This window comes from Cetorhinus maximus, chromosome 16, assembly GCF_964194155.1.
Source record: "Cetorhinus maximus chromosome 16, sCetMax3.hap1.1, whole genome shotgun sequence".
NCBI classification, from domain to species: domain Eukaryota; kingdom Metazoa; phylum Chordata; class Chondrichthyes; order Lamniformes; family Cetorhinidae; genus Cetorhinus; species Cetorhinus maximus.
In genome coordinates, this window is record NC_135894.1 from 16,894,961 (window position 1) to 16,919,189 (window position 24,229).

General features: G+C 45.0%; 1 protein-coding gene across 2 annotated transcripts in view; it reads right to left on the reverse strand.

Annotated features, from left to right (window-relative positions):
• shroom2a (shroom family member 2a) overlaps positions 1-24,229 on the reverse strand; it is a 228,617-nt gene that overhangs the window by 41,933 nt on the left and 162,455 nt on the right. For both annotated transcript variants that reach the window (XM_078559422.1, XM_078559421.1), the window contains exon 3: positions 4,695-4,826. In XM_078559422.1, the coding sequence (XP_078415548.1) occupies positions 4,695-4,826 (132 nt within the window). The remainder of the gene's footprint in view (positions 1-4,694; positions 4,827-24,229) is intronic.

A 24,229-nucleotide genomic window follows, 5' to 3' on the forward strand; every position in this document is an offset into this window, starting at 1 on the left:
TCCAGGATTGCTCTGGAGTCTGCTGTGACTGAAGGGTGATCTCCAGGACACCGTAACCAGCGACCAGAGAGAAAGAAATATTATAGGGGCCATTAAGAAAAAAAAAAATGTACGTTTATGGGTTGAAAAAAAATATTGGTGATGGGGGAAAGAAAGGCAGTTTGACAGTGCTAGGCAGTGGGAAATCATGTGATGGAATTTCCAGAACTATGTCCACGCACAGTTGGCAACACTTGAGTGAAGTACCAGAGGGAAGCTGACAGTGAGAAACCTATAACCCAGAATGATTCTCCTTCAGAAGGTGTGGAAAAAAAACACCAGCACTGGTCTCTCAGTTGATAAAGTGTTACTGGCGGCAAGTTGATGGATCACCACTAAAGATTTATGGCTATTATCCAATTATTTTCCTCAATTTGCTCTTCTAATCATTCTAAATACTTTAAAAAATGCTTTAAAAAAATCAACCACTGTATAAAAATTCCTGTACTGCAAAGACAGTTTTATTTTTTTTCCTGTTTGGAAGAAAAAGCAAACGACCTGAAGTATTTTGGATTTTACAATATGCTCTTTCAATTCCAGAGTCATTGAGTCATTGCAATTCTCCCATCGAGTTCATTCCCGGTCTCTGTAAAGAAATCCGGTCAGTCGTAAAGAAATCCAGTCAGTCCCATTCCTCCTGCTCTATCCCCGTGGCCTTGCAAGTTTCCTTCCCTCAAGCTATGAAGGAAAACTGAAAAGAATGGACCAGAAGCCCTGGACTCGACCCTTAATTTGACCAAAGCCAGGAGGCATATTGGGAAGCGTGGCCAAGTTTGAAAGGTATTATGGATATTATTACTGCTTTGGACTGTTGAAGAGAGAACCTAACTGCGAGACCTTCTGTACCATCAGGGAGATAAAAGCAAGGTTAGAGATAAGACAGCTGTCAGGCTGGGCCTTGGGCAACTCGCAAATGTCAGCAAGGTATTCCGCAGCAGCAGCAAATATATAAAAGCGGCTGTGACTTCTAGGAGGCCAAACTGGAACCATTCAAAGAAGATGTCAATGTAGAATTTAACCCTCCCGACCCTCAAAACAGATCATTCTGAATTTCAAGATAAGGTTGTAAGCATCTTTAGCTACAAAACTGTTGTATCATAACATCATTAAAACCAATTATTTATAAAGGTTTCACAATCCCAGTTAATTCTCATCTCTCATAGTCAAAGGAAAAACAGAACAAAACAGAGTTAGAGGCCAACCTCTCATTGTGGAATGATAAGGCAGTAAATGCAGTAAGGACTCCTTTCTACCAGTCAGGGATCAGACCCAAGATTAAACCAAATGGAAAAATCTTAGAAACTAAGACAGTGAGAGTCGCAATGTAGAATAAGCAGAGGAAAATCAGCAGAGGCCTAGTCAGAGTCGATATAGCAGAGACGGATGGGATCACAGTAGCACATCATGGAATTTACACAAAGAAAACAGGGTTGTATACTATACCACGATGACCATCACATTCACAACCACATGAAAATACATGATGTGGAATGGAGTGAACCTTTAATAGAGGTGTTTAAAATGATGGAGGGATGGGACACAGTGGATAGAAGCAGACTGCTTCCAGTGCTCTGGGATAGTCCAGATCAAGGGGAAGACGGATACATTGATTAAATGTAATAGAATTAGGACTCAGAGCAGGAGAAAATGTTTTACGCAGAGAGTTGTGAGGCTGTGACATGATTTAATGATTGAAGCAGAGAACATATCAAGAATCGGTTGGAAAAATGGCTAATGGGATATGGAAACAGAGAGGGCAAAGGATTAGGATACTGCGCATGTAGAGGGTAAACACCATCACAAACCCGTGAGACCGAATGGCCCGTTCTGTGTTGTACTTTTTATGTGATGGGTCAGGAGTCTGGATACATCGTAATCTATTTGACGTGTTATTATACGACCAAGAAACCATCCTGGAAGGGATTTTCAGGAACAACAACAACTTATATTTATATAGAGCCTTTAACATAATGAAATGTCCCAAGGCATTTCACAAGAGCATTAAAAAACAAAGAATGACACCAAGCCACATAAGGCGATATTAGAGTAATGACCAAAAGCCTGATCAAAGAGGTAGGTTTTAAGGAGTGTCTCAAAGGAGAAAAGTGAGAGAGGAGGCGGAGAGGCTTAGGGGGGAGATTTCTGGAGCTTGGGGCCAAGGTAACTGATGGCACAGCCACCCAATGAAGGAGTGATTAAAATCAGGGATGCTCAAACGTGTCAGAATTAGAGGAGCAGAGATATCTCAGAGGGTTGAGGGGTTGGAGGAGATGATAGAGATAGGGAGGGGTGAGGCCATGGAGGGATTTGAAAACAAGGATGAGAATTTTAATATCAAGAAGGTTTCTGGACCAGGAGCCAATGTAGGTAAGCGAATACAGGGGTGATAAGGGAAACAGGACTTGCTGTGAGTTAAGACAAGGGTAGCTGAGTTCAGGATCATGTCAAATTCAGACAGGGTAAAAATTTGGAGTACCAGCCAGGAGTGTGCTGGGATAGTCAAGTCTAGAGTTAATGAAGACAGAATTGAAAGTTTCAGTAACAGATGAGCCGAAATATGAGTAAGGTCGAGTGGAGTTATAGAGGTGGAATTAGGTGGAAATTAGTACAGACTGGTGGACATAATGTTGGCAGGAGTTTACAACCAGAAGAAAGCAGGTAAACAGTAATGTGGGGAGAAAGGATATTATTTACAAGGAGGTTAGGGGAGTTAGTGCTGGAGGAGGACACGGAGCAGCTTTCAGAGTCTCAGCATCGCCACATCCAGCTCCTGGACAGAACCAGGAGCACATCCAGCTCCCGGACAGAACCAGGAGCACATCCAGCTCCCGGACAGAACCAGGAGCACATCCAGCTCCCGGACAGAACCAGGAGCACATCCAGCTCCCAGACAGAACCAGGAGCACATCCAGCTCCCGGACAGAACCAGGAGCACATCCAGCTCCCGGACAGAACCAGCACCATGAGGTATGATAAAGCAAACTCAAAGATTTCTCCACTCGAGCCATCTTCTCATAATTACTCCAGAAAACTGTAAGGGAACAGCTGGTTACAAAGGAAGACAGGAACAGGAGTATACCATTCTGCCCATCAAACCTGCTCTCCATTCACTGAGGTCCTGGGCTGTTCTTGAACCCCATTACCCAAGTTTCTCCACATCCATTGATATGGGGGTTGATTAAATCTGAAATTCTGGAATGCAGCGGGAACTACTCTGGCAGGAATGATCTGGACATCTTTGATGCGCTTCCCCTCTTGTGGTATTGTGACCATCAGTACGACCAAACTCTGTAAAAATCTTTTTGGGTCATTAACTTTGGTGATGTAAAGTAGGTACCATCCCTCCTCCTGATACGCCGGGAACTAAAGACCAAACACTATCTCCCCTGTCGTTGAAGTCTTCCCTTTAACATAAGGAGACTCCACCTGGTATATAGTTCCCCAGGTGACAACAATAGTCATCCCCAATAGCCATTTTCCATAATTCTGGGTAGTTAATGTTGGCAGGCTATTCAACAGGGTATGGCCTCATCACAATTAATTCAAATCCAATCATCAACTGACATCACACAAAGATCAGAAGCTTGTATTTGCTCTCCTTAGGCAGGAGTCACTAAGGTACACTTAGTGCTTCCCCCCCCCCCACCACCTCTCAGTGAGTCCAGGTAATTCAGCACAGACCCGATGATTGAAGCTTGGACTTCAATGGGTTTTCTACATCAATGATTAATGCTTTATGAAATGCAGGTTACTACAGGAAACATTGAGGCAGAGGGGTGAAAACATAAAACCAGCAGTAGTGGAGATCACAAACGAAATGGTTTTGAAGTGGCAACAGAAGGTGGAAGAAGAAACAAGGGTTTGTAAAATGTTCGCAGGTCTGATTCCCACTTTAAAACACTAACTCCCAGATAAGCTCCTCCAGCTAGATCTCAACACTTTACAGACGACAGACTTAGGGGCAATTTGAACAATGTTCCATAAAAATAACAAAGGGGCTAGAGTGTGTTTATGTGAAGGAGCCAGGAGGATTTGCCAGACAATAAGTAAACCCGTAGGACAGCCCGCTGGCTCATGTGGTAGACGCGGAATCTCTGAATTCTGTCAAGCAGGAGTGGAACCTGTATCTCGCCGGAGCAGTCACCCCTCTGCTGTAAAAAGGGAGCGATCCTGTCATGTTATTTTGTTGTTATGTGGCCTACTTGACTCGCTTCGATCTCCCAAAAGGCTTGGAGAGGAATTTCAGGTGACAGGGCCAGTGATGGCTGCACCAACTGAAGGCCGAGTGAAGAGAGAAGGAGAAGCAAGGCGGCCAGATTTGGAAGGACGTTGGCGGAGGGTGCAACAGGGGGGAACATCAAGGCCACAAACAGGTTTCTCGACACGGAATTCAAACTCAAGGCCAGGGTGCTGGGGGTGGGGGGTGGCGGGGAGGGGGTCATTTTGACTCTTTGCAACAGTGTCAAACAGGTGATGGTGGATCGGCTGCCCTACTAGACCTTTCCCCTTTACATTTCTATTAATCTTCTTCACCAATGAAACAAAAACATACATGGCCTAAAGACCAAGAGGTAAAGTATTCCCCCCCCTGAGTTGAAATGCGAGGTTTGCAGGCATGACAGCAGGAAAGAAACATGGCGGACTGAGGCACTTACGTGGCGTGATACCTTGAGTGCCACGATGAATACACCCCACTGGACGACAGCTGCATCATGGCAGATTCCGGCTGGCTGTCGGCGAACTTTGTTGAATGCCAAGAGTGGGGCCTACTCACTGGCTCGTTACACCTGAGGGGGGGCAGGCAAGAAAAATTTACAAGTGAAAAAAAAATAGCAAATTAAACCGGGTTTTTTTTTTAAACATATTTTTTAAATCTCAATCCGTTCAATACAAAAGCTGCCTCAGGAATGTGCAGCATCACACAATTCAAAGAAAAGGGTAGAGCGATGCTCTAATGAACTGGGCAGGCATGTGCTAGTCAAGTAAGGCCTCTCTTAAACCAAAGCTTACAGGGAGGGCAGCAACGAAGCACTCATGGCAGGGCCCTTAGCTGCCAATCATTTTGGCTTACTGTTATTTAGTACGCAGGGTATTCTCAAAATACGCTGACTTTAATTCAGGAGGCTAGCTCTGTCACAAACACTTCACAGCATTCAACTGCAGAACTGAACTAAACTTCGCTCTGTAAAATGCAAGTGAGGCCTACCTCAAGTTAGACAGACCAGTGAGTCTTACAATAAAAACACTTCGGCTATTTTTTTCAAAATGCAGTGAAAGTGACTCTAAATCACATTAGCTTCAGGTATCAATTTTCACCTGGCATTTTTAAAATCAGTAAGAAATAGTTATTGATAACAGGGTTCAAGAGTGGCAATCTTGAGAGGCCTAAGCTCACTGGGCGCTTTTGATCTGGCAAAGCAATGAGCAATAGGTGCACTTCACCTCTAATGACAGGTCATTAACTGGAAAAAGGACAAAATATCTTTAGGCTACACAGAAATATCACAAGGTCAACTTCTGTCAGATTAGCCTTTTCACCTGGCGACTCTGGCTGTCAAACACTCTCAGTTGACTAGCTCAACGAAGGGGTTTACACTCAGATGGAATTTCAGACTTCTCTTTCAATTACCATGGCTATGGAATTACTCTTCGCACCTGCACTTAAAAGTCCTTGTATCGTGTCCAAAGAATTAACTGCCGTGTTCAACAAGCACTTGTCCGTTCAAGCGGAGGGAGCTTGACATCAGTCACTAAAGGCGGAGAGGGAGGGGTCAACCTATTCTCCAGCTTCTTTGATCCGGACCATCAAACGAATCCGGGTGAATGGGCAAAAAAAAATATATCTTCAGAGAGATGAAGGGTGATAATGTTTCTTAAGATCACAAGGCTGCATTCATGGTCTGTGCGTTTCTGACCACTGGGGACCTTCACTGGAGCCTGGCATTATCATGAACACCTAACCCGAGTGAGAACCTACAATTCCTTCCTGGAGAATACCCAAGCCTCACACCAACACAAAGTCTATTTTAGCAAGTTTCTTGGATGGTTCAACCTATTCTATGCGAGAGCATAGGAACTGTAGGAGACCATTCAGCCTCTCCAACCTGTTACTGGAACACAGGAACCGGAGTAGACTATTCAGCCTCTCAAACCTGTTCTGCCATCCAATTAGATCATGACTGATCTTAATTCTACTTACCCGCCTTTATCCTTTAATAATCTTATCTAACCAAAATCCACCAATCCCAGTTTTGGAATTGCCAATTGACCCCAAGCCTCAGCAACCTTTTTTGTTTGAGGGGTGGGGGTGGGGCAGAGTTCCACTACCCTGTGTGTGAAGAATTGCTTCTTGGCATCACTCCTGAACGGCCTGGCTTTATTTCCAGAGTCCTTATTCAGGACTCACCTACTAGAGAAAATAGTTTGTCTCTATTTTCCCTTTTTGAAACCCTTTATCATCTTCAATTGGATCACCCATTATCTTCTATATCCAAGGCTGGCCTGAGCATTCTGTCCTCATAATTTAATTCTTTTAGCCCTGGTATCATTCTTATACTCCTCCAGCGAGCTGGTGCATGTTGTTTAATAAAAATACTGGCATTAATAGCAAAGTATGGTGAGAAAAATTGGACAGGGAAATTGTAACAAGTGTGAGCTACCCAAAAGACTTTGTGTGTTACTGATAAACCACCTGTGACGCTGCTCATGATAGTGGAGATTGTGTGACAAGGGTTCCAGATAAAAATGAAACGGGAAACGTTGAGAGACAGAAATGCAGAAATAGGATACTCTAGGTCAGTCACAGGAATTTCGAAGGATGCCTCCATAAGGTGAAAACCTACAGGGATTTCAAGGAGAAAAGCTTCAATAGAATAGGAGAGACCGAGGTGCACTTGTTCTAAAATCCAAAATGCTGGGAAACGCACATTGGAGCCGATGTGGCGCCGTCTGCTGGATGGAGGCCTGAACCACAGCCGCTTTTTGTGGCCGGAGGTGAACAGCAAATTCCCATTATAAAGGTGGATCTGAAATGTTGGCAGAAAAGCTTTGTTTAAAAATTGTGACAACAGGAATTTTCCTACTTCCCATGACTGAGAACTCTGGCTGACAGATGGAAGAGCCACCAAGTACCAGTACCTCTGGGGATATTCGCTGCTGGCAACATATTCAACTATTCCTGGTTGTGGGCCTTTCATCATCTAGCAATCACTATGCTTCTATCCTGAGCTGGTAGCACATAAACAAACTAAGCCACGAAAGCTGGCGCATTGCCACTAAAAACTCAACTCATGTCCTTCAGTGAAGGAAAACTTGGTCTGGCCTACGTGGTTGATTATTAACGGCCTCAGGGTGACTAAGGACAGATACTAAATGCAGTCTTGTTAATGTCACCCACATCTCAAGAACAAATATTTTAATAAAGCGCATACAAGTATGTAATCCTGTATGATGATCAGAAATTCTACCCTTTACTGACATAATGGGAATTGTCTTGTACTTTCCTTTCTTGGGCCATTGTCAGACATGTGGTGCTAAGGATCTGCACCAATAACCTGGACTGCTTCATACTGGAAACGGAAAAAGGGAACCAAAGCTATATTCTAGCAACAGAGGACAGTCACGATCACGTACTCACATCACAACCATACAGATACCAACATGGATTGTTAAACAAAAATGGAGGAGTAATGTAGAGATAGTCAAAGATTGGTGTTCTAGTCTGCCATTGGTCAGATGGCTGGTGAGGAGGGAAAGCATTGGTGGTACTGGGAGTTGGGGGATGCAGGGAGGAAGGGGTAATGGGTAAGCGTGCTGTTACCTCATGGAATTTCTCAAGATCTTCGTCAGAAAGCTCCTTGCCACTTCAGCTTCTGTTTCAGGAGGAATTTTCTGCGCTACAATATCCACCATTTTGCCCTTCCTGAGTAAGCCAAAGAATGAAAGGAAGAAATTCAGCCAAGCAGAGGTCTAGAGACAGAAAGGAGGTGTCGGAAAGTGCATGTGGTCACAGCCTCAAGACTAGGCCATAAAGTTCAAAGAAAGGCAAACAGTTCTGGGTGGAACATGATCTTGATACCATTCTGAATGCTGACTGGCAAGGAAATCCTTCCAACCAACACAACCACACACTCTAGGCATGCATGAAGCACTCCTGTATTACAGGGCCCAACCCTCATTGGCAGATATATCATCATCTCACTGCTACAATTAGAATGGCGCTTGTATTTGGGGCCCCATTTTCCAATATTCAATTTCTCCGGCTGTTTTCAAAGGCGGAGAGTTTTGGCGAGTTAGCACCCAGTCATTCTCGAATGTCATCCACCAATCGTGTTACTTCTCCATTCCCCAGAGGTTTCCCATTTCTATCCCAACAAGGTTTAAAGTCAGGTGACCCAAGGATATTGTAGGCAAAGGCACTGATACCAATCAATTTTCACTCATCAACCCCCACAAAGAAGACAACATGGATTCCCTCCTCATGGGTGTCCCCACCAACTACATTCAGTTTCTGAAACATCTGGGAAAGGTCATCAAAATTTTAATTTTTATGGTGCCTTTCATCTTTCCCATTACAGCACAAAACGAAGCCATTCGGTCCATCATGTCTATTCCAGCTACAGTATGAAGGGTTATGGGGTCCAGGCGGGCAAACAGAGTTAACATGCAGATCAGCCATGATTTAACTGAATGGTGGAACAGACACAAGGGGCTGAATGGCCTCTTCCTGCTCCCACATCACTCCACTTTCAAGTATCTCATTCCCGACCTACAGCACAGAAGAACTGGCTGGCTTCAACTAGCTGACCTTTTGTTTTTTGCAACACAATACCGCACTTTTTTATTCTTCTGCTCGGTGCAATATTTACAACGGCCTTTTTTTATCGGAAGGCAGCAGCAGGTAAAATAGATGCAAGTTTTATAATGAGAAAGGGAAACAAGGCTCAGCCATTTCTCCTCCCCAGTAAAGCTGAAAGCTTCACCCGACAAAATAAATTCTGGCTTCACTGATAAAATGGAAGACCCACTCAAAACGAGTTTTGACCTGCCAGACCCTGGACAATATTTATCCTGATTTGGGTTGTTCCTAATGTGTTTGATCTGATACCTTGCGAGAACAATACTGTGGGGGCTTGGTGGGGGGGGAGGCTGGGGCAACAACCTGGCACACGCTTAAGCACGTGCTGCAATCCTTTCAGTGCCGATCAGCACAGGGCAGCATAAATCCAGCCTCACCTCTCTTCCTCACCTCTCCACAGCCTTAGGCTTGCTCGCAGTCCAACGTGGCTTCTTCTCAATTCTACTTCCTGCTATGTTTCTGTGGTGCCGTATTGGCCTGTCCTGGCCTAGTTCTGCTCCCTCTTCCCTTCTCCACCCTATCCCTGGAAACCAAGCAGCCTGTTTCATCTCCAATGCCTGCAGCTATTCATTCACAGACGAGCCATTTGACAGATTCGATTTGGTTATCAAAATACCCTCAGGAGTAGCTGTGAATGGACTGGGCTACTTGCTTTCAAATCTACCCTGTCGAGCCCCTTCAGAATCTTGTACGTTTCAGTTCCTTATCCTTCTAAACTCCAGACAGTATAAGCCCAATTTATTCAGACTCTCATTATAGGACAACTCTCTCAACCCAGGAAGCAATCGAGTGAACCTTCCCTGGGCTACCGCCAATGCAAGTATATTCTTCCTTAAAAATGGAGACCAAAACTGTGCACGGAACTCCAGGTGTGGTCTCACCAAACCCCTACACAACTAGGGTTGCCAACCCCCCCCAGGATTGGCCTGGAGTCTCCAGGAATTGAAGATTAATCTCCAGTACACTGACTGCTGTGTGCGACACTGGAGAAAAATCATTGGGATATCCAAAAGATTTTTTTTTTTGATCATTTCCTTTAAACATTTTTCTTTACCAGATATAAAAATATTGAAAATAGGAGAGAAAAAGGCAGTTTGGCTGACAGTCAAGCAACATCTAATTGGGCAATAAGTCTTTTTGTATCCAATTGCTGTAGGAAGGCAGTGCATCACAAGGATGGATGTATTTTTTTTAAACAAAAAGTGATAGTTTTAATCACTATCAAACCAGATTATAATGATGTCATACTTTGAACAAGCATTGGCTAACTATTGGCTGGAGCATGGAGGCAAGTCATGTGATGAAACCTTCAGGAGTACATTTAATCACATTTAGCAACCCTATACTCAACTGTAGCAAGGCACCACCCCCATCAGTGCAGCATTGCCTCTGTACAACACTGAAGTGGTGATCTAGATCACATATTCAAGTCTCAGGAGTGACTTGAACCCACAATCTTCTGACACAGAGTGAGAGTGCAACCACTGAACCACGGCCAGAAGGAACCAGAATTAACTCAAAACAGGTCTGACAGCATCTGCGGAGAGGAACACAGTTAACGTTTCGAGTCCGAATGACCCTTCAACAGAACTAAGTAAAAATAGAAGAGAGGTGAAATATAAGCTGGTTTAAGGGGTGGGGTGGGACAGGTAGAGCTGGATAGAGGGCCAGTGATAGGTGGAGATAACCAAAAGATGTCATAGACAAAATGGACAAAGAGGATACATTGTTTTATCTCTACCTTTTAGCCTATTTCGATCCCTTCCCCCCACCCCACCCGGGCTATCTGTACCTTGCTTGTCCTGCTTTCTACCCTTAATTAGCACATTCCTTAGATAATATCACCACCTTCAACACCTCTTTGTCCCTTTGTCCGTGACATCTTTTGGTTATCTCCACCTATCACTGGCCCTCTATCCAGCTCTACTTATCCCAACCCCCTTAAACCAGTTTATATTTCACCTCTCTTCTATTTTTACTTAGTTCTGTTGAAGGGTCATACGGACTCGAAACATTAACTATGTTCCTCTCCACAGATGCTGTCAGACCTGCTGAGCTTTTCCAGGTATTTTTAGTTTTGTTTTGGATTTCCAGCATCCGCAGTTTTTTGCTTTTAACTCAAAACAGGTTCACTTCCAGAACAAGTTAACTGTTAATTGCAGGAATTAGAAAGAAGGTTTATGGGGCTCCTTTGACTCCGGAATGTTATTTGGAGTGATAATAGTTTTCCTGGGGTGCTGGGCCAAGCGTAAACAACCATTTGTCCATATGGCAGCAGTGCGGGAATAAAGCGATCAGCAGGATCTATAAGCTTTGAGAGCAGCTGGATTAATAATGCAGAGCACAAGGTTCAAAGGGGCTGCCGGCTCATAAATGCCTCAAACACGCTCACTGCATTTGTCGCTGGCACTCTGCCATTCAGGCTGTCCGCACAGTGATCAACATACAGGGCAGGTCCAGGGAAGGATGTGCAGCGACTATCCCTCAGAGAGTCTCTTCAGGATTCAGCCAAGGCCAGCCTCAATCCAGTGTGGCCCACAATAAGCCAGGCCGTCAATCCTCCCCTCCCAGTGGATATACATTTCTACTTGGAAATTATACAAACCCAAAAGCGTATGAGAGGAGTGCTGTCCACTCGCTCTCCACACCTCACTCTGCACTCATCCTGTTGGGCTCTGGGTCCAGCTGGTACAACAAATTTCCACACTTCTCAATATTTTTTTTTAAGAGCAATGTTTTCAAAACATTAGCTGTGGGTGTGGGGGACGGAACACCATCGGTGAGCTCACACTGAGGATCATTCAGTTTACAACCCTGTGAAAAAGGTCTCTGAAACACATTGCTCACATTGCAAATTTACAGTCCAAGAGGAACTGTTAACTTGTTTCAAAAATCTCCAGAAAATAAGAAGACTCGAGAATGAAAGTCACAGTACCAGTGGGGACAGGTATGTTACTGTGTAACACTGGGGTACAGTACTGGTGGAGACAGGTGTGTCAATGTGTAACACTGGGGTACAGTACCAATGGGGACAGGTGTGTCAATGTGTAACACTGGGGTACAGTACCAGTGGGGACAGATGTGTCACTGTATAACACTGGGGTACAGTACCGGTGGGGACAGGTGTGTCACTGTATAACACTGGGGTACAGTACCAGTGGGGACAGATATGTCACTATATAACACTGGGGTACAGTACCGGTGGGGACAGGTGTGTCAATGTGTAACACTGGGGTGCAGTACCGGTGGGGACAGGTGTGTCAATGTGTAACACTGGGATACAGTACCGGTGGGGACAGGTGTGTCACTGTATAACACTGGGGTGCAGTACTGGTGGGGACAGGTGTGTCAATGTGTAACACTGGGATACAGTACCGGTGGGGACAGATGTGTCACTATATAACACTGGGGTACAGTACCGGTGGGGACAGGTGTGTCAATGTGTAACACTGGGATACAGTACCGGTGGGGACAGGTGTGTCACTGTATAACACTGGGGTACAGTACTGGTGGGGACAGGTGTGTCACTGTATAACACTGGGGTACAGTACTGTTGGGGACAGGTGTGTCACTGTATAACACTGGGGTACAGTACTGGTGGGGACAGGTGTGTCACTGTATAACACGGGTACAGTACTGGTGGGGACAGGTGTGTCACTGTATAACACTGGGGTACAGTACTGGTGGGGACAGGTGTGTCACTGTATAACACTGGGGTACAGTACTGGTGGGGACAGGTGTGTCACTGTATAACACTGGGGTACAGTACCGGTTGGGCCAGGTGTATCACTGTATAACACTGTGGTACAGTACTGGTGGGGACAGATCAATCACTGTATAACACTGGGCTACAGTACTGGTGGGGACAGATCAATCACTGTATAACACTGGGCTACAGTACTGGTGGGGACAGGTGTGTCACTGTATAACACTGGGGTACAGTACTGGTGGGGACAGGTGTGTCACTGTGTAACACTGGGGTACAGTACTGGGGGACAGGTGTGTCACTGTGTAACACTGGGGTACAGTACTGGGGGACAGGTGTGTCACTGTGTAACACTGGGGTACAGTACTGGGGGACAGGTGTGTCACTGTGTAACACTGGGGTACAGTACTGGGGGACAGGTGTGTCACTATATAACAGTCAGACTCTCCTGTAGAGGCAGGTTTCCACTCAGAGCTCCACTGTGTCACAGGAACAGAAGGAGGCCATTCAATCCCTCGAGCCGGTCCCAGCATTCAGTTAGGTCATGGTTGATCTGCATCTCAACTCCGTTCAAGGATCTTGCCTTAATACCCTCGCCTAAAAAACATTTATCAACCGTAGTTTTTCAAATCTTCAACTGATTCCCAGCCTCAATAGCTTTTTGGGAGTGGGAATTCCAAATATCCACGAGCCCTTGTGTGAAGAGGTGCTTCCTGACATCCCCCTTGTGGTACCTCCCCATTTCCTTTCTCGGGTCTCCCCACTAGACACAGCCAACCACAGCCGAGGAGGTCGCACGGCAACTCATGCTCCAATCACTGCCGGCGTTGCCCTGAAGCCAGCCATGCTGGCCTTTGGGTAAAGCAAGAGTCAGCCACCATATCCAAATACAATAGGGCATTAGAAAAGAAATCAAACTTAAATGTGTACACTGCATTTCGCATCCTTAGAATGTCCCAAAGTGCTTCACTTTGAATGAAGAACTTCTGAAATGTAACCACTGTTGTAATGTAGGAAATACAGCAGCCAATTTGCAAACAGCAAGCTCGTGCAAAAAGCGATGTGATAGTGACCAGATAATCTGTTTTAGCAATGTTGTTTGAGGGATAAACATTTCCTAAGGATAACTTCCCTGCTCTTCTTCTAAGAGTGCCATGGATCTTTTACATCTAACTCAGAGGGAAGATGGAACCTTTGGTTTAATGTCTCATCCAAAAGATGGCACCTCCAATAATGCAGCACTCTGCAATGGAGTGTCAACCTGGGTTTCGTGTTCAAGTCTTGGGGGTGGGGCTTGAACCCACAACCTTCTGACTCTGAGGCAAGAATGCAATCATTGAGGGAAGGCGACCTGGAGCCCAGAATGAACTCAATGATGTCTACTGCACAAGGCTGCTTCTAGTGCCATTGTACTGGAAGCTTCATAACAATCGAAAACCAACCTTCAAGCTATTGGCCTCATACCCCACAACAATTGATATCATGTAGTTGGCACATTTACACTACTTCAATCCCCCTTTCAATACTCACACAGAGGTGGCATTTAGTTTTTTTTCAGTGCTAAGTTTAATCTGATTTTAGGATTCCAATTCAAGTACATAGAAAATAGTTTCTCCTATCGATGGAGTTAGATGAAGAGGGATAAGAGGAGGTTCATGTGGAGCATAAGTGCCAGCATTGACCAGTTGGGCCGAATGGCCTGTATCTGTGCTGTAGACTCAATGTAACACTGTCTCTGTTATCCACGCGCTCTCTTTCTACAGAACGCTACAATCAATGGCCAATGTTAATATATTACTTATAACAGCAGGGCCGATTCATCTTGAAGTCCGTATTCCATGTGCCACTACAGGATCTACCAGACAGCACAGGCTCTGGAAACAACATTAACCAGGTCCACCGCAGGGGTAGTTCTCACCCCTGATATCATTTTGGACATTAAACCCAGCAGTTTAAACCAGGAGCTGAACTGATCACCTCACTCCTATCAGGCCCAGATAGTTGAATTATTTAAAAATTTTAGATTTTCACACACACACACACAACCTTTAAAATGTGCACTAGTACATTGTTTTGTACATCAAATCCATGCCCCTCCTCTGAAAGTATGCAAAAAACCTCATTAGCAACCATGCCCCTGGTGTACCAAATTTATCCTGCTTAATCTGGATGGTCCTGGAGTCTTCAGAATTAAAGGATGATCCCCTGAACACTGCCGCAAGCAAACAGGGAGAAGAATTATAGCCACATTAAAAGATTTTTTTCTTCATTTTCTTTGAACATTTTTATCTTTCAGTTGTAAAATATATTGGAGATGGAGGGGGTGGTGCGGAGGGTGGAAAACAAAATCTGTTTGACAGCCAAAATTAATCCAAGTGGCTCAAGATAAGTCTATTTGTTTTCTGATTGGCTGTGGGAAGATGGTATGCCCGGAAGATGGACCGATGGTGAGAGTGTGGGGGCAGGGCAGTTCGAGGCGGGAGGTCACATGATGAAACATTCGGACACCAAGTCAGGGATGGCAGAGTTCGTTATACAGTGGATAATCTTACAGCTTCTCAGGATGAGGAGAAAGATCTGCAGGGTGCAGTGGTGCTGGAAGCGTGTTGCTGCTCACAGTCAGAACCAAAATGGCAGCACAGTGCCATATGTCGCTGGTGTGCCCTGCCCACTGCGGACGCATGCAACCGACTTCCAATCCCCTCCATCCTATCCAAAGGCAAAATGCTGCCGATGCTGGAAATTTGAAATAAAAACAGGGAAGTGCTGAAAATACGCAGCAAGCCATGCAGCATCTGTGGAGGGAGAAACAGAGTTAACCGTTCAAGCCGATGGTGGTTCTGATGAAAGGTCATCACCGTGTTTTACTCTCCATAGAGTTTCCTAACCTGCTCAGCCCCTCCATCTTTTGACATGTTCACTCTTGGGCTGTGGGCATCACTGGCAAAGTTCCTAGTTGCCCTAAGACCGTGGTGGTCAACCTTCTTCTTGAACCGCCAGGCAGTGGACTTGATGCAACGGGCATGTTGACGTGGCACTTTTTTGTTCATTCTTGCATGTGAGTGTTGCTGGCAAGGCCAGCATTTATCATCCATCCCTAACTAGAAAGTGGAATCAGGTATCAGCCAGACCAGGTGAGGACAGCAGATTTCCTTCCTGAAAACACATTAGTGAAGCAGCTGGGTTCTTGACAACAAAACAACAGCTTCATGGCCACGTTTACTGATACCAGCTCTTTATTTCCAGCATTATTATTTTTAAAAACTCAAATCAAATTCTCAAGTCGTGATGGTGGGGTTTGAACTCACATTCTCTGCACTAGATGTTAACCCATGTCTCAGTTGCTGCACTCTCACCTGAGTCAAGAGATTCTGGGTTCAAGTCCCACTCCAGCCACTTGAGCACACAATCTAGGCTGGCGCCTCTGCGCTGTACCTGCAGAGGTGCTGGCTTTTGAGTGGAACACTTAACATCAACCCCGTCGGCTCTCTCAGGTAAACGTAAAAGGTTTCATGGCGCTATTTTGAAGAAAAACAGGCAAGTTCTCCCCAGTGGCCTTCAACCAGCACCACTTATGTTCTTGCTGTTCCTGGGAGCTTGCTGTGTATAAATTAGCAGCTGCACTTCCTAAATCACAATAAGCGACTACATTTCAAAAAAGTACTTCATTGGCTGCAAAGCACTTTGGGACATCTTGTGGTCACCAAAGATGCTATATAAATGCAAGTCTTTCTTTCAAGTGCTTCTATAAATCCAGCCCCATGGGTTACCAGCCCAATAAAGGAAATGCTGAACTGAGGCAGGCAACAGGAGGAGGATGGGGGAGAATAAAGGCTGCATGTTGTAAAATCATGGCCGGGATTATTGTTTTAGTGTCAGGACCTCACCTGGGTCCCACCCTGCACCAAGCTGGAAATAGTCACCCAACACAACTTTCCCAGGAATGGAAAATTCCACAGTCATTGGAAAATTCAGCCCCATGGGTCCTGGGCAAATTGGAGGTGATTGAGTAATTCTCCAATTAATGGTCATCCAATTTAGGACACTGGCCGGGTTCTCGATGCTGGAGGGCCAATCGGAAGCCTTCCAATATGAAGAGCAGTACATAGTGGATGTACATAGGGGAGAGTATGTGGAGCATCAAGGTGGAGGCACCCGCTCAGCACTTTGCAAAGTCTTTAAAAATGGTGCCGTTGTGGAGGGGGGGAAGGGCCTCTACAGGGCGGCCTGTGGTTGGCGCTGTGACCATCTTCCGGTAGGGGAGAGGCAAGTTTTAAATTATTCTGGATCTCTAGCCTCTCGGTCTGCCACCTGCGGCCGCCTCTTTTCACTGGCCCCCTCTCAGCTACGGCGGACTGGAAAATTCCAGTCGCTACAGGAGGGAAGTCTTAACAGGCTCCCTGCTGTTTGCAGGCAGACAGCCATTGGTGCTTCTGATCCGGCCTCCATGAAATTCTCCGGAGGCAGGGAGGTGCCAGCAAACCAGTATGCTACTCTCCCAGCTGCCTCTGGTTCCACCTCCCCAGCCATTGGAAGATTTAGTCGCATGGTTCCTGGGCAGAATGGAGATGATTGGATAATTCTCCTGTCAATCACACCTGGAGACGGCATAATTTGTACAACTATCCTCCACTCTCTGCACTTTTCTGGAGGAATAATGGAGAGACTGGCTGCTGTAATTTCCATTGAGAGTTCAGAGATTCCACTTGCTAAGGAAATAAGACTCCACTGCAGCTTATGTCCTACCCTGGCTCCAATCATTGACCGACACAACAGTGTCAATATTTACTCTCCACATAAAAACTCTACAAGCCCTTGTGCACTCTCCTCGGATATGGGCTAGAGGATGGCCTTAAACTCCTGAGGGCCAATTATCCAGCTGCCTTCTCAGTTGGTACGGTGCCTGACGCAGGCAACAGAAATCAAACTGCACACACCACTGTGCCCTCCAATGTCTGCACCACAAAGCTTAGGACAGACAATGGGTTGTTGCTGCTTTGTGAGCCGCAGAAATATTTTGAAAGCAGCTTAGGAATTGGAAATTACTGTACAGCCGTTAAAAGATCAGCAAGCTTGGCCGCATCTATGCAGAAAAACTGCAATGCAGGTTCCAGCGCGTTCAGCAGATTGCTTGAAGAACTAATCCTGGATAATTCACTGTAGACAGCTCACTGTCACTGTCCAAATCTACAAATCCACACTGAAGTTAAAAAGAAAGAATGATGCTGGTAAATCCTTTGTTTACACGAAGGCCAGAGTAGGGATTTGGGGAACAAAAACAGAAAACGCTGGAAAAGCTCAGCAGGTCTGGCAATATCTGCGGAGAGAGAAACAGGGAGTTAACGTTGCGAGTCCGTACCACCCTTCTGGAAACATTAACTCGGTTTCTCTCTCCACAGATGCTGTCAGACCTGCTGAGATTTTCCAGCATTTTCTGTTTTTTGTTTCAGGTTTCCAGCATCCCCAGTGTTTTGCTTTTATCTTAGGGACATGGGGAGCTTGCTATTGGCTCAGTCACATGGTTCAAAATTAAGAGAGTTCAATTGTGAAGGAACTGAGGCTGAGGGGAGGGGGAAAATCCCCGAGGTGTCAGCTGTGGCTTAGTTAGGATCTATCTTGCCTCAGAGTCAGAACATTGTAGGTTCAAGCCCCACTTGGAGACAAAATCTTATCTTATCTCAGTGCTGCACGGTCATACCGAGATGAGGTTGTGAAAGGAACTGTATAAATGCGAGATTTTGTGTTTTTTTTAAAATTGGTCATACCCTCAGGTGTTCCAGTTTGTGGCTTAAGGTAGGTGGTGTGGGGAGGCTAATCATGAGTCAGTCTTCTGATCAATGATAATGGGTCATCCAAGTGTAGCCACCAAGCTACCATTTTGTTTTGTCTTCAAGGTCATTCAAAACAGATGAAAAAACGGCAACTTGTGGTCAGGGCAACAGTGGGGTGAATGTGATGCCTTTGGTGGAGAGCTTTGTGCCCTGAGTGCACCCGAAAATTGGACCCATGTCCCTTAAAAAGACTGGTTGGGACAGTGCAGGCTCAGAATGATCTAAACCCACAGCACACAAAAGCTTCCTACCAGGAATGCTAAAAATGACACACACTCGCTGATACAATAAAAGGAAGTTTCCAACCAGATTATCTTTTAACAATAATGAAACGAAGTGCGACAGACACTATTGGTGGTGGATTAAACCCACATCACTGCCTCACCCTAGACTGTTTTTCTTAAGAACCATTCTCAGTCAAACATGAAGAAGAACTAACTTGATCAACGTAACATTGGCATGAAGAACTAACTTGATCAGCGTAACATTGGCATGAAGAACTAACTTGATCAGCGTAACATTGGCATGAAGAACTAACTTGATCAGCGTAACATTGGCATGAAGAACTAACTTGATCAGCGTAACATTGGCATGAAGAACTAACTTGATCAGCGTAACATTGGCATGAAGAACTAACTTGATCAGCGTAACATTGGCATGAAGAACTAACTTGATCAGCGTAACATTGGCATGAAGAACTAACTTGATCAGCGTAACATTGGCATGAAGAACTAACTTGATCAGCGTAACATTGGCATGCAGGAATAGGAGTCCATTCAGCCCCTCGAGCTGGCACTGCCATTCCATTAGATCATGGTCTGTCCTCAACTTAATTCTCCTGCCTTTGTTCCATGTCCTTCAATATTCCTACCCAACAACAATCGATTTCAGGCTTGAAAATTTCAATTGAAGTATCCAAAGGTTTTTGGAGGACAGAGTACCATATTGTCACTATCCTTTGTGTGGAACAACTGCCTCCTGATTTCCTTCCTCGATCAGCTAGATCGAATTTTAAGCTTGCGCCTCCTTGTTCTGTATTCCCCCAGGAAACAGTTTCCATGTATCTATCCTGTTGGATTCTTTGAACATTTTAAACACTTCGATCACACCAACCCTCAATCATCTAAATTCAACAGAAATTCAGCCAAGTGAGACGTTAAACTGAGAACCCCATCTGCCCTCTCAGGTAGATGTAAAAAAATGCCGTAGAGAGCAGGTAAGTTTACCCCAGTGTCCTGGTCAATATTTATTCCTCAATAAACATCGCAAAAACAGATTATCTAGTCATTATTACATTGCTCTTGATGGGAGCTTGCTTTGTGCAAATTGGCTGCTACATTTCCTATGTTACAACAGTGACCACACTTCAAAAAGTACTTCACTGATTTAAAGTGCTTTGAGACATCCATTGGTGGTGAAAGGTGTTATATAATCACAGAATCACAGTGCAGAAGAGGCCCTTCGGCCCATCGAGTCTGCACCGACACGTGAAAGGCAAGTCTTTCTTTTATCTTTCAAGATTCGATTACTCAATTTAACCCTTTAAGTCCCAGTATTGTTAGAATGAATTTGTGCTGCAGCCCTCTAAGGTGAACGTATTCTACTTGACATACTGGGCCCAAACCTGATGCAACTTCAGGTGGGGCCTGACCAGAGTTCTGTAGAGTTGTAACTTGCATCTCTTTGTACTCCGGCCCTCTTCAGATAAAGGCCAATATACTCCGCACCATTGTGAATGTTTTTTGTGTCTGTTTACCAGTTTTTAGTGATTTATTTACTCCCAAGTGGACTCCCAAATCTCTTCGCTCCTCCATTGTTTCTTAGAAAATATTCCAATTTCTCCAAGGTGGCCAAACTCACCTCCATTTGCCACAGTTTTACCCACACACCGAAACCTATCCACGTCTCTCTGGAACTTCCTGTTCCCCTCCAAGCCACTCACCGTCCTGACTTGGAAATATATCGGCCGTTCCTTCAGTCACTGGGTCAAAATCTTGGAACTCCCTCCCTAACAGCACTGTGGGTGTACCTACACCACATGGACTGCAGCGGTTCAAGAAGGCAGCTCAATACCACCTTCTCTAGGGTAATTAGGGATGGGCAATAAATGCTGGCCCAGCCAGTGATGCCCACATCCTGTAAATGAATTTTTAAAAAACTACCACTGTAACTGAGGGAGTTGATCTGCCACATTATCACATCTCACAATGGCTCTTGTGATTTTGCAAGCTACCAGGAGGAACGTGATTATGGTCTGGGGGGGGGAAAAAACATGATATTAAAATGTCACCTTATTTAGGGGTAATAGTGAGGAAGACTTACACAAATCAGGCCTCACTTTGTCAATGAGGGACTTGGATTGGATTCTGAGAATTAATCCTTTCACTACTTTGTGGATACTGGGATACTCCAGTGTTTGTCTCTCTCTCACACACAAGAGAGAGAGAGAGATACAGAAATACTGAAGCTTGGCTGTGTCACAGGTAGTTAGATGCATGGAGTTACCAGTTGGCCAAGGACCACTGAGAGCTGGGTCACAAGTGACAGGGAGGTGGGCTACTCCCCAGACAGGTTGTGAAGTATCAAATGTCACTGCCTCTTCCCCCCACCCCCCGTAGAAAAAATTAAAATGTGCTAAGACATTTTCATGACAAAACTTGCTCTTGGGGCTGCTCAGTTCCTTGATGTCCTGTTCTAATTTGAGGTGAGCATCTGACATATGTCCACCTCTGTAACACCACACACCTCCCCATCTATTGTAGCCCATTTACTGCTGGGACCTACATCCATACCCTCATCGACCCTGGCTTTCTTACTCCATGACACTCCTGGCTACCTCCCCATTCCCCATAATCTCCAGTTTATCCAAAACTCCATATCCTATCAAGATGTTAAGGCCCTGTTTGCTTTCCCAGGTGGATGAGAAAGATCCCATGGTACTATTTCAAACAAGAGCAGGGAAGTTTTCCCTGTTTTCGTGGCTAATGTTTACCTCTAAACCAAGACGTAAAGACAGATTATCTGGTCATCATATCATTGCTGTTTGTGGGATCTTGCTGTGTGTAAATTAGCAGTTGTGTTTTCTATGTTACCACATTGAGTACACTTCAAAAGTACTTCATGGGCTGTGAGGCAACTTGGGGTCATTAAAGGCATTATATAAATACATGTTTGTTTGTTACCCTGCACCAAATCTCACTCATCCATCACCAGTGTCCTTGCTGACCTATGTTAGTTACAATGCCTCAAATTTAAAACTTTATCCTTGTGCTTAAATCTTTCCATGGCCTCACCCCTCCCTGTCTCTGTAACCTCCTTCAGCCCTACAATCTCATGCCCCTCCCTCACCGCAAACTCCTGTTGCTCGTCCTTCTTGTGCATCGCCAGCATTTCACGTGAACTGTGTCTTCAGCTGTCCACATCCCACACTCATTAAACCTTCAACCTCTCTATTTCCCTCTCTTCCTTTAAAGCCCTCCTGAAATCCTGTCTCTCTCTGACCAAGGTGGCAGTCACCCCTCCCAATTGTTCTGTTTTTGGCTTAAGGCAGTTTGAGGTTCAATGGGGTGTGTTAAATGCAACATAAATTGCATTTATACATTGCAGAAAACACAATATAAATACAAGTGATTGTTGTTAACAAACTGCAAAGGGATTTGGAATTAATGTTAAGTGATCCAGCTCATTTCCTCAGAATGGTAGTATCCAGTTACTCCTTCATATCCTATGAACGTGGTTTCCAGTAATCCCACTGGAGCTAAGGAAAACCAGAACATTCCATCATTGTGTCAGCTTGGGACAGCAGTGATCTGCAGAGCCAGAAGGCACTGAAGACAAACCCTGGACTTCAGCACATAATCTAGGCCGACACTCCAGTGCAGTACTGAAGGGGTGCTGCACTGTCAGAAGTGTTGACTTTCAAATGAGCCGTTAAATCAAAGAGCTTTCTGCTCTCTCAGGATGGATGTAAAAGATCCCATGGGCACTACTAGAAAGACCCCCAAAATTCCTGCCTCAGCTAACCCCACCAAAATTGGTTGAGTTTGTCACTTAACTCAATTGCAGTTTGTGGGAGCTTCCTTTGTACAAATTGGCTGCTATGTTATGTTTGTTTGCAAAACAAAGAGAGCAATTCATGGATACAGAAACATTTTGAAATGTCCTGAAGGCAAAATAAGGTGCCCGATAAATCCAAGGTCTTTTCTTATTTGGAAGACATCTGATAACACACTGGTGATGTACTCTGGGGTGTTTTACTACATTAAAGGTGCTATATAAATGCAACTTGGAACTACAGGGGGCAGCAAGTCAATAGATTATTTCTCCTGAAAGGTGTACAGTTGTGCTGGTGGATTACTACACAAACACACGTCTAGATTCCTAGCCCATGGATCATACTGATTCTGATTGATTCAAGGCAGTCAGACAACTTCAAGGAGGTCCAAGAGGTCTATTCATGGAGGACACCAAAGCCAATGTCGTTTTAAGAGCAGAAAGATAGCGACTGGCAATTCTGTACAAAGCATGAGCCGCCAATTAGAAAGATAAGGCCGCAGGCTTTTCATTGTTGCCCTAGTAACTGTGAAGGAAGTGTAGGAGTTGTCGAAAGGTTTTCAGAGTTTATACAATCTTGTGTATCATTGTGGAGAGATAAATCTCTTCAAATATAATACAGTACTGTCATTAGTCAGGATTTTTCTTTGCAAAATATCAAAAAAGGAACTTTTTTTTTTGTGAAGTCAGCCAGTACTGCATAAAAACGCAATTCAACAAAAGAAACACAGCAGTCACAATATAAATAATGAACATAAACCAATGTGTATAAACAATAGCAGCAAACTGCATTTATCTAGTGCCTTTAATGTAGTAAAGCATCACAAGCCACATCACAAGAGTGTTATCAGTGGTCTTCACCCTGAGGCTGTGACACAAACTCCTTTACTACACCATCTGTGCTTGTACAGTGAGGCAGGCCAATGTAGTCAACAGTGACTCTATCAATCAACAAAGGGCATCTGACCACACACCAATAGGAGTGTTGGGCACTACTATGTACCCATTACAATAACAGCATTTATGTAGCATTGTGATGTATTTAAATGTTCCAAGGTGATTCACTGGATTATAATCAGATTAAAATAACACCAAACCAAAGTAAGAAGGAAGTTAGAACAGGTGACCATATATGTGGCCACAGGGGTAGTTCTTGAGGAACTTCTTAAATGAGGAGAGAGGCACTCTATTGTGAGGGAGCACCCACGGAGGGCCTTCCCTTGGGGTGGGAAGATCAGAAGAGTAGGTTGCTCCTGCGTTGCTGTTATACATCTCGTGATTCGCTGCCGCGGGTAAGAACCTGGTCATCAGGTGTGAGGCACTCTCGCTGTTGCTGTACGTGGCGCAGGTCTGGCCCATTCCTCACTCCTGCACAATGGCGATCACCCGAGCCATCTTTCGCTTTATCTGGAGGTCGAAAATGGGACGCGATGTACAAGCCTCTAGAAAAGGGGGGGGGGGGGGGGCGGAAAACGTGCCCAACATCGCCCTCATCCTGATGGCCACCTTTGTGTGTGGCTGCATCAAGCTGTGCGTAGACCCTCAGTACGCAAACACCAAGTGTCACTACGTGCTGAGGTTCTACCTGTCCCCGGTGTTGCGAAGGATGGGTCTGGCCACGCTGCCGCGGAACGCTCCAAGTAGTTGGACCGTGCCGTACCACCTGTCCCTGGTGGAAAAATTTATGCAGAGAAATACCTTTGACCACAAGTCCATCAGGCAGTGGTCAGCACGTAACGTCTT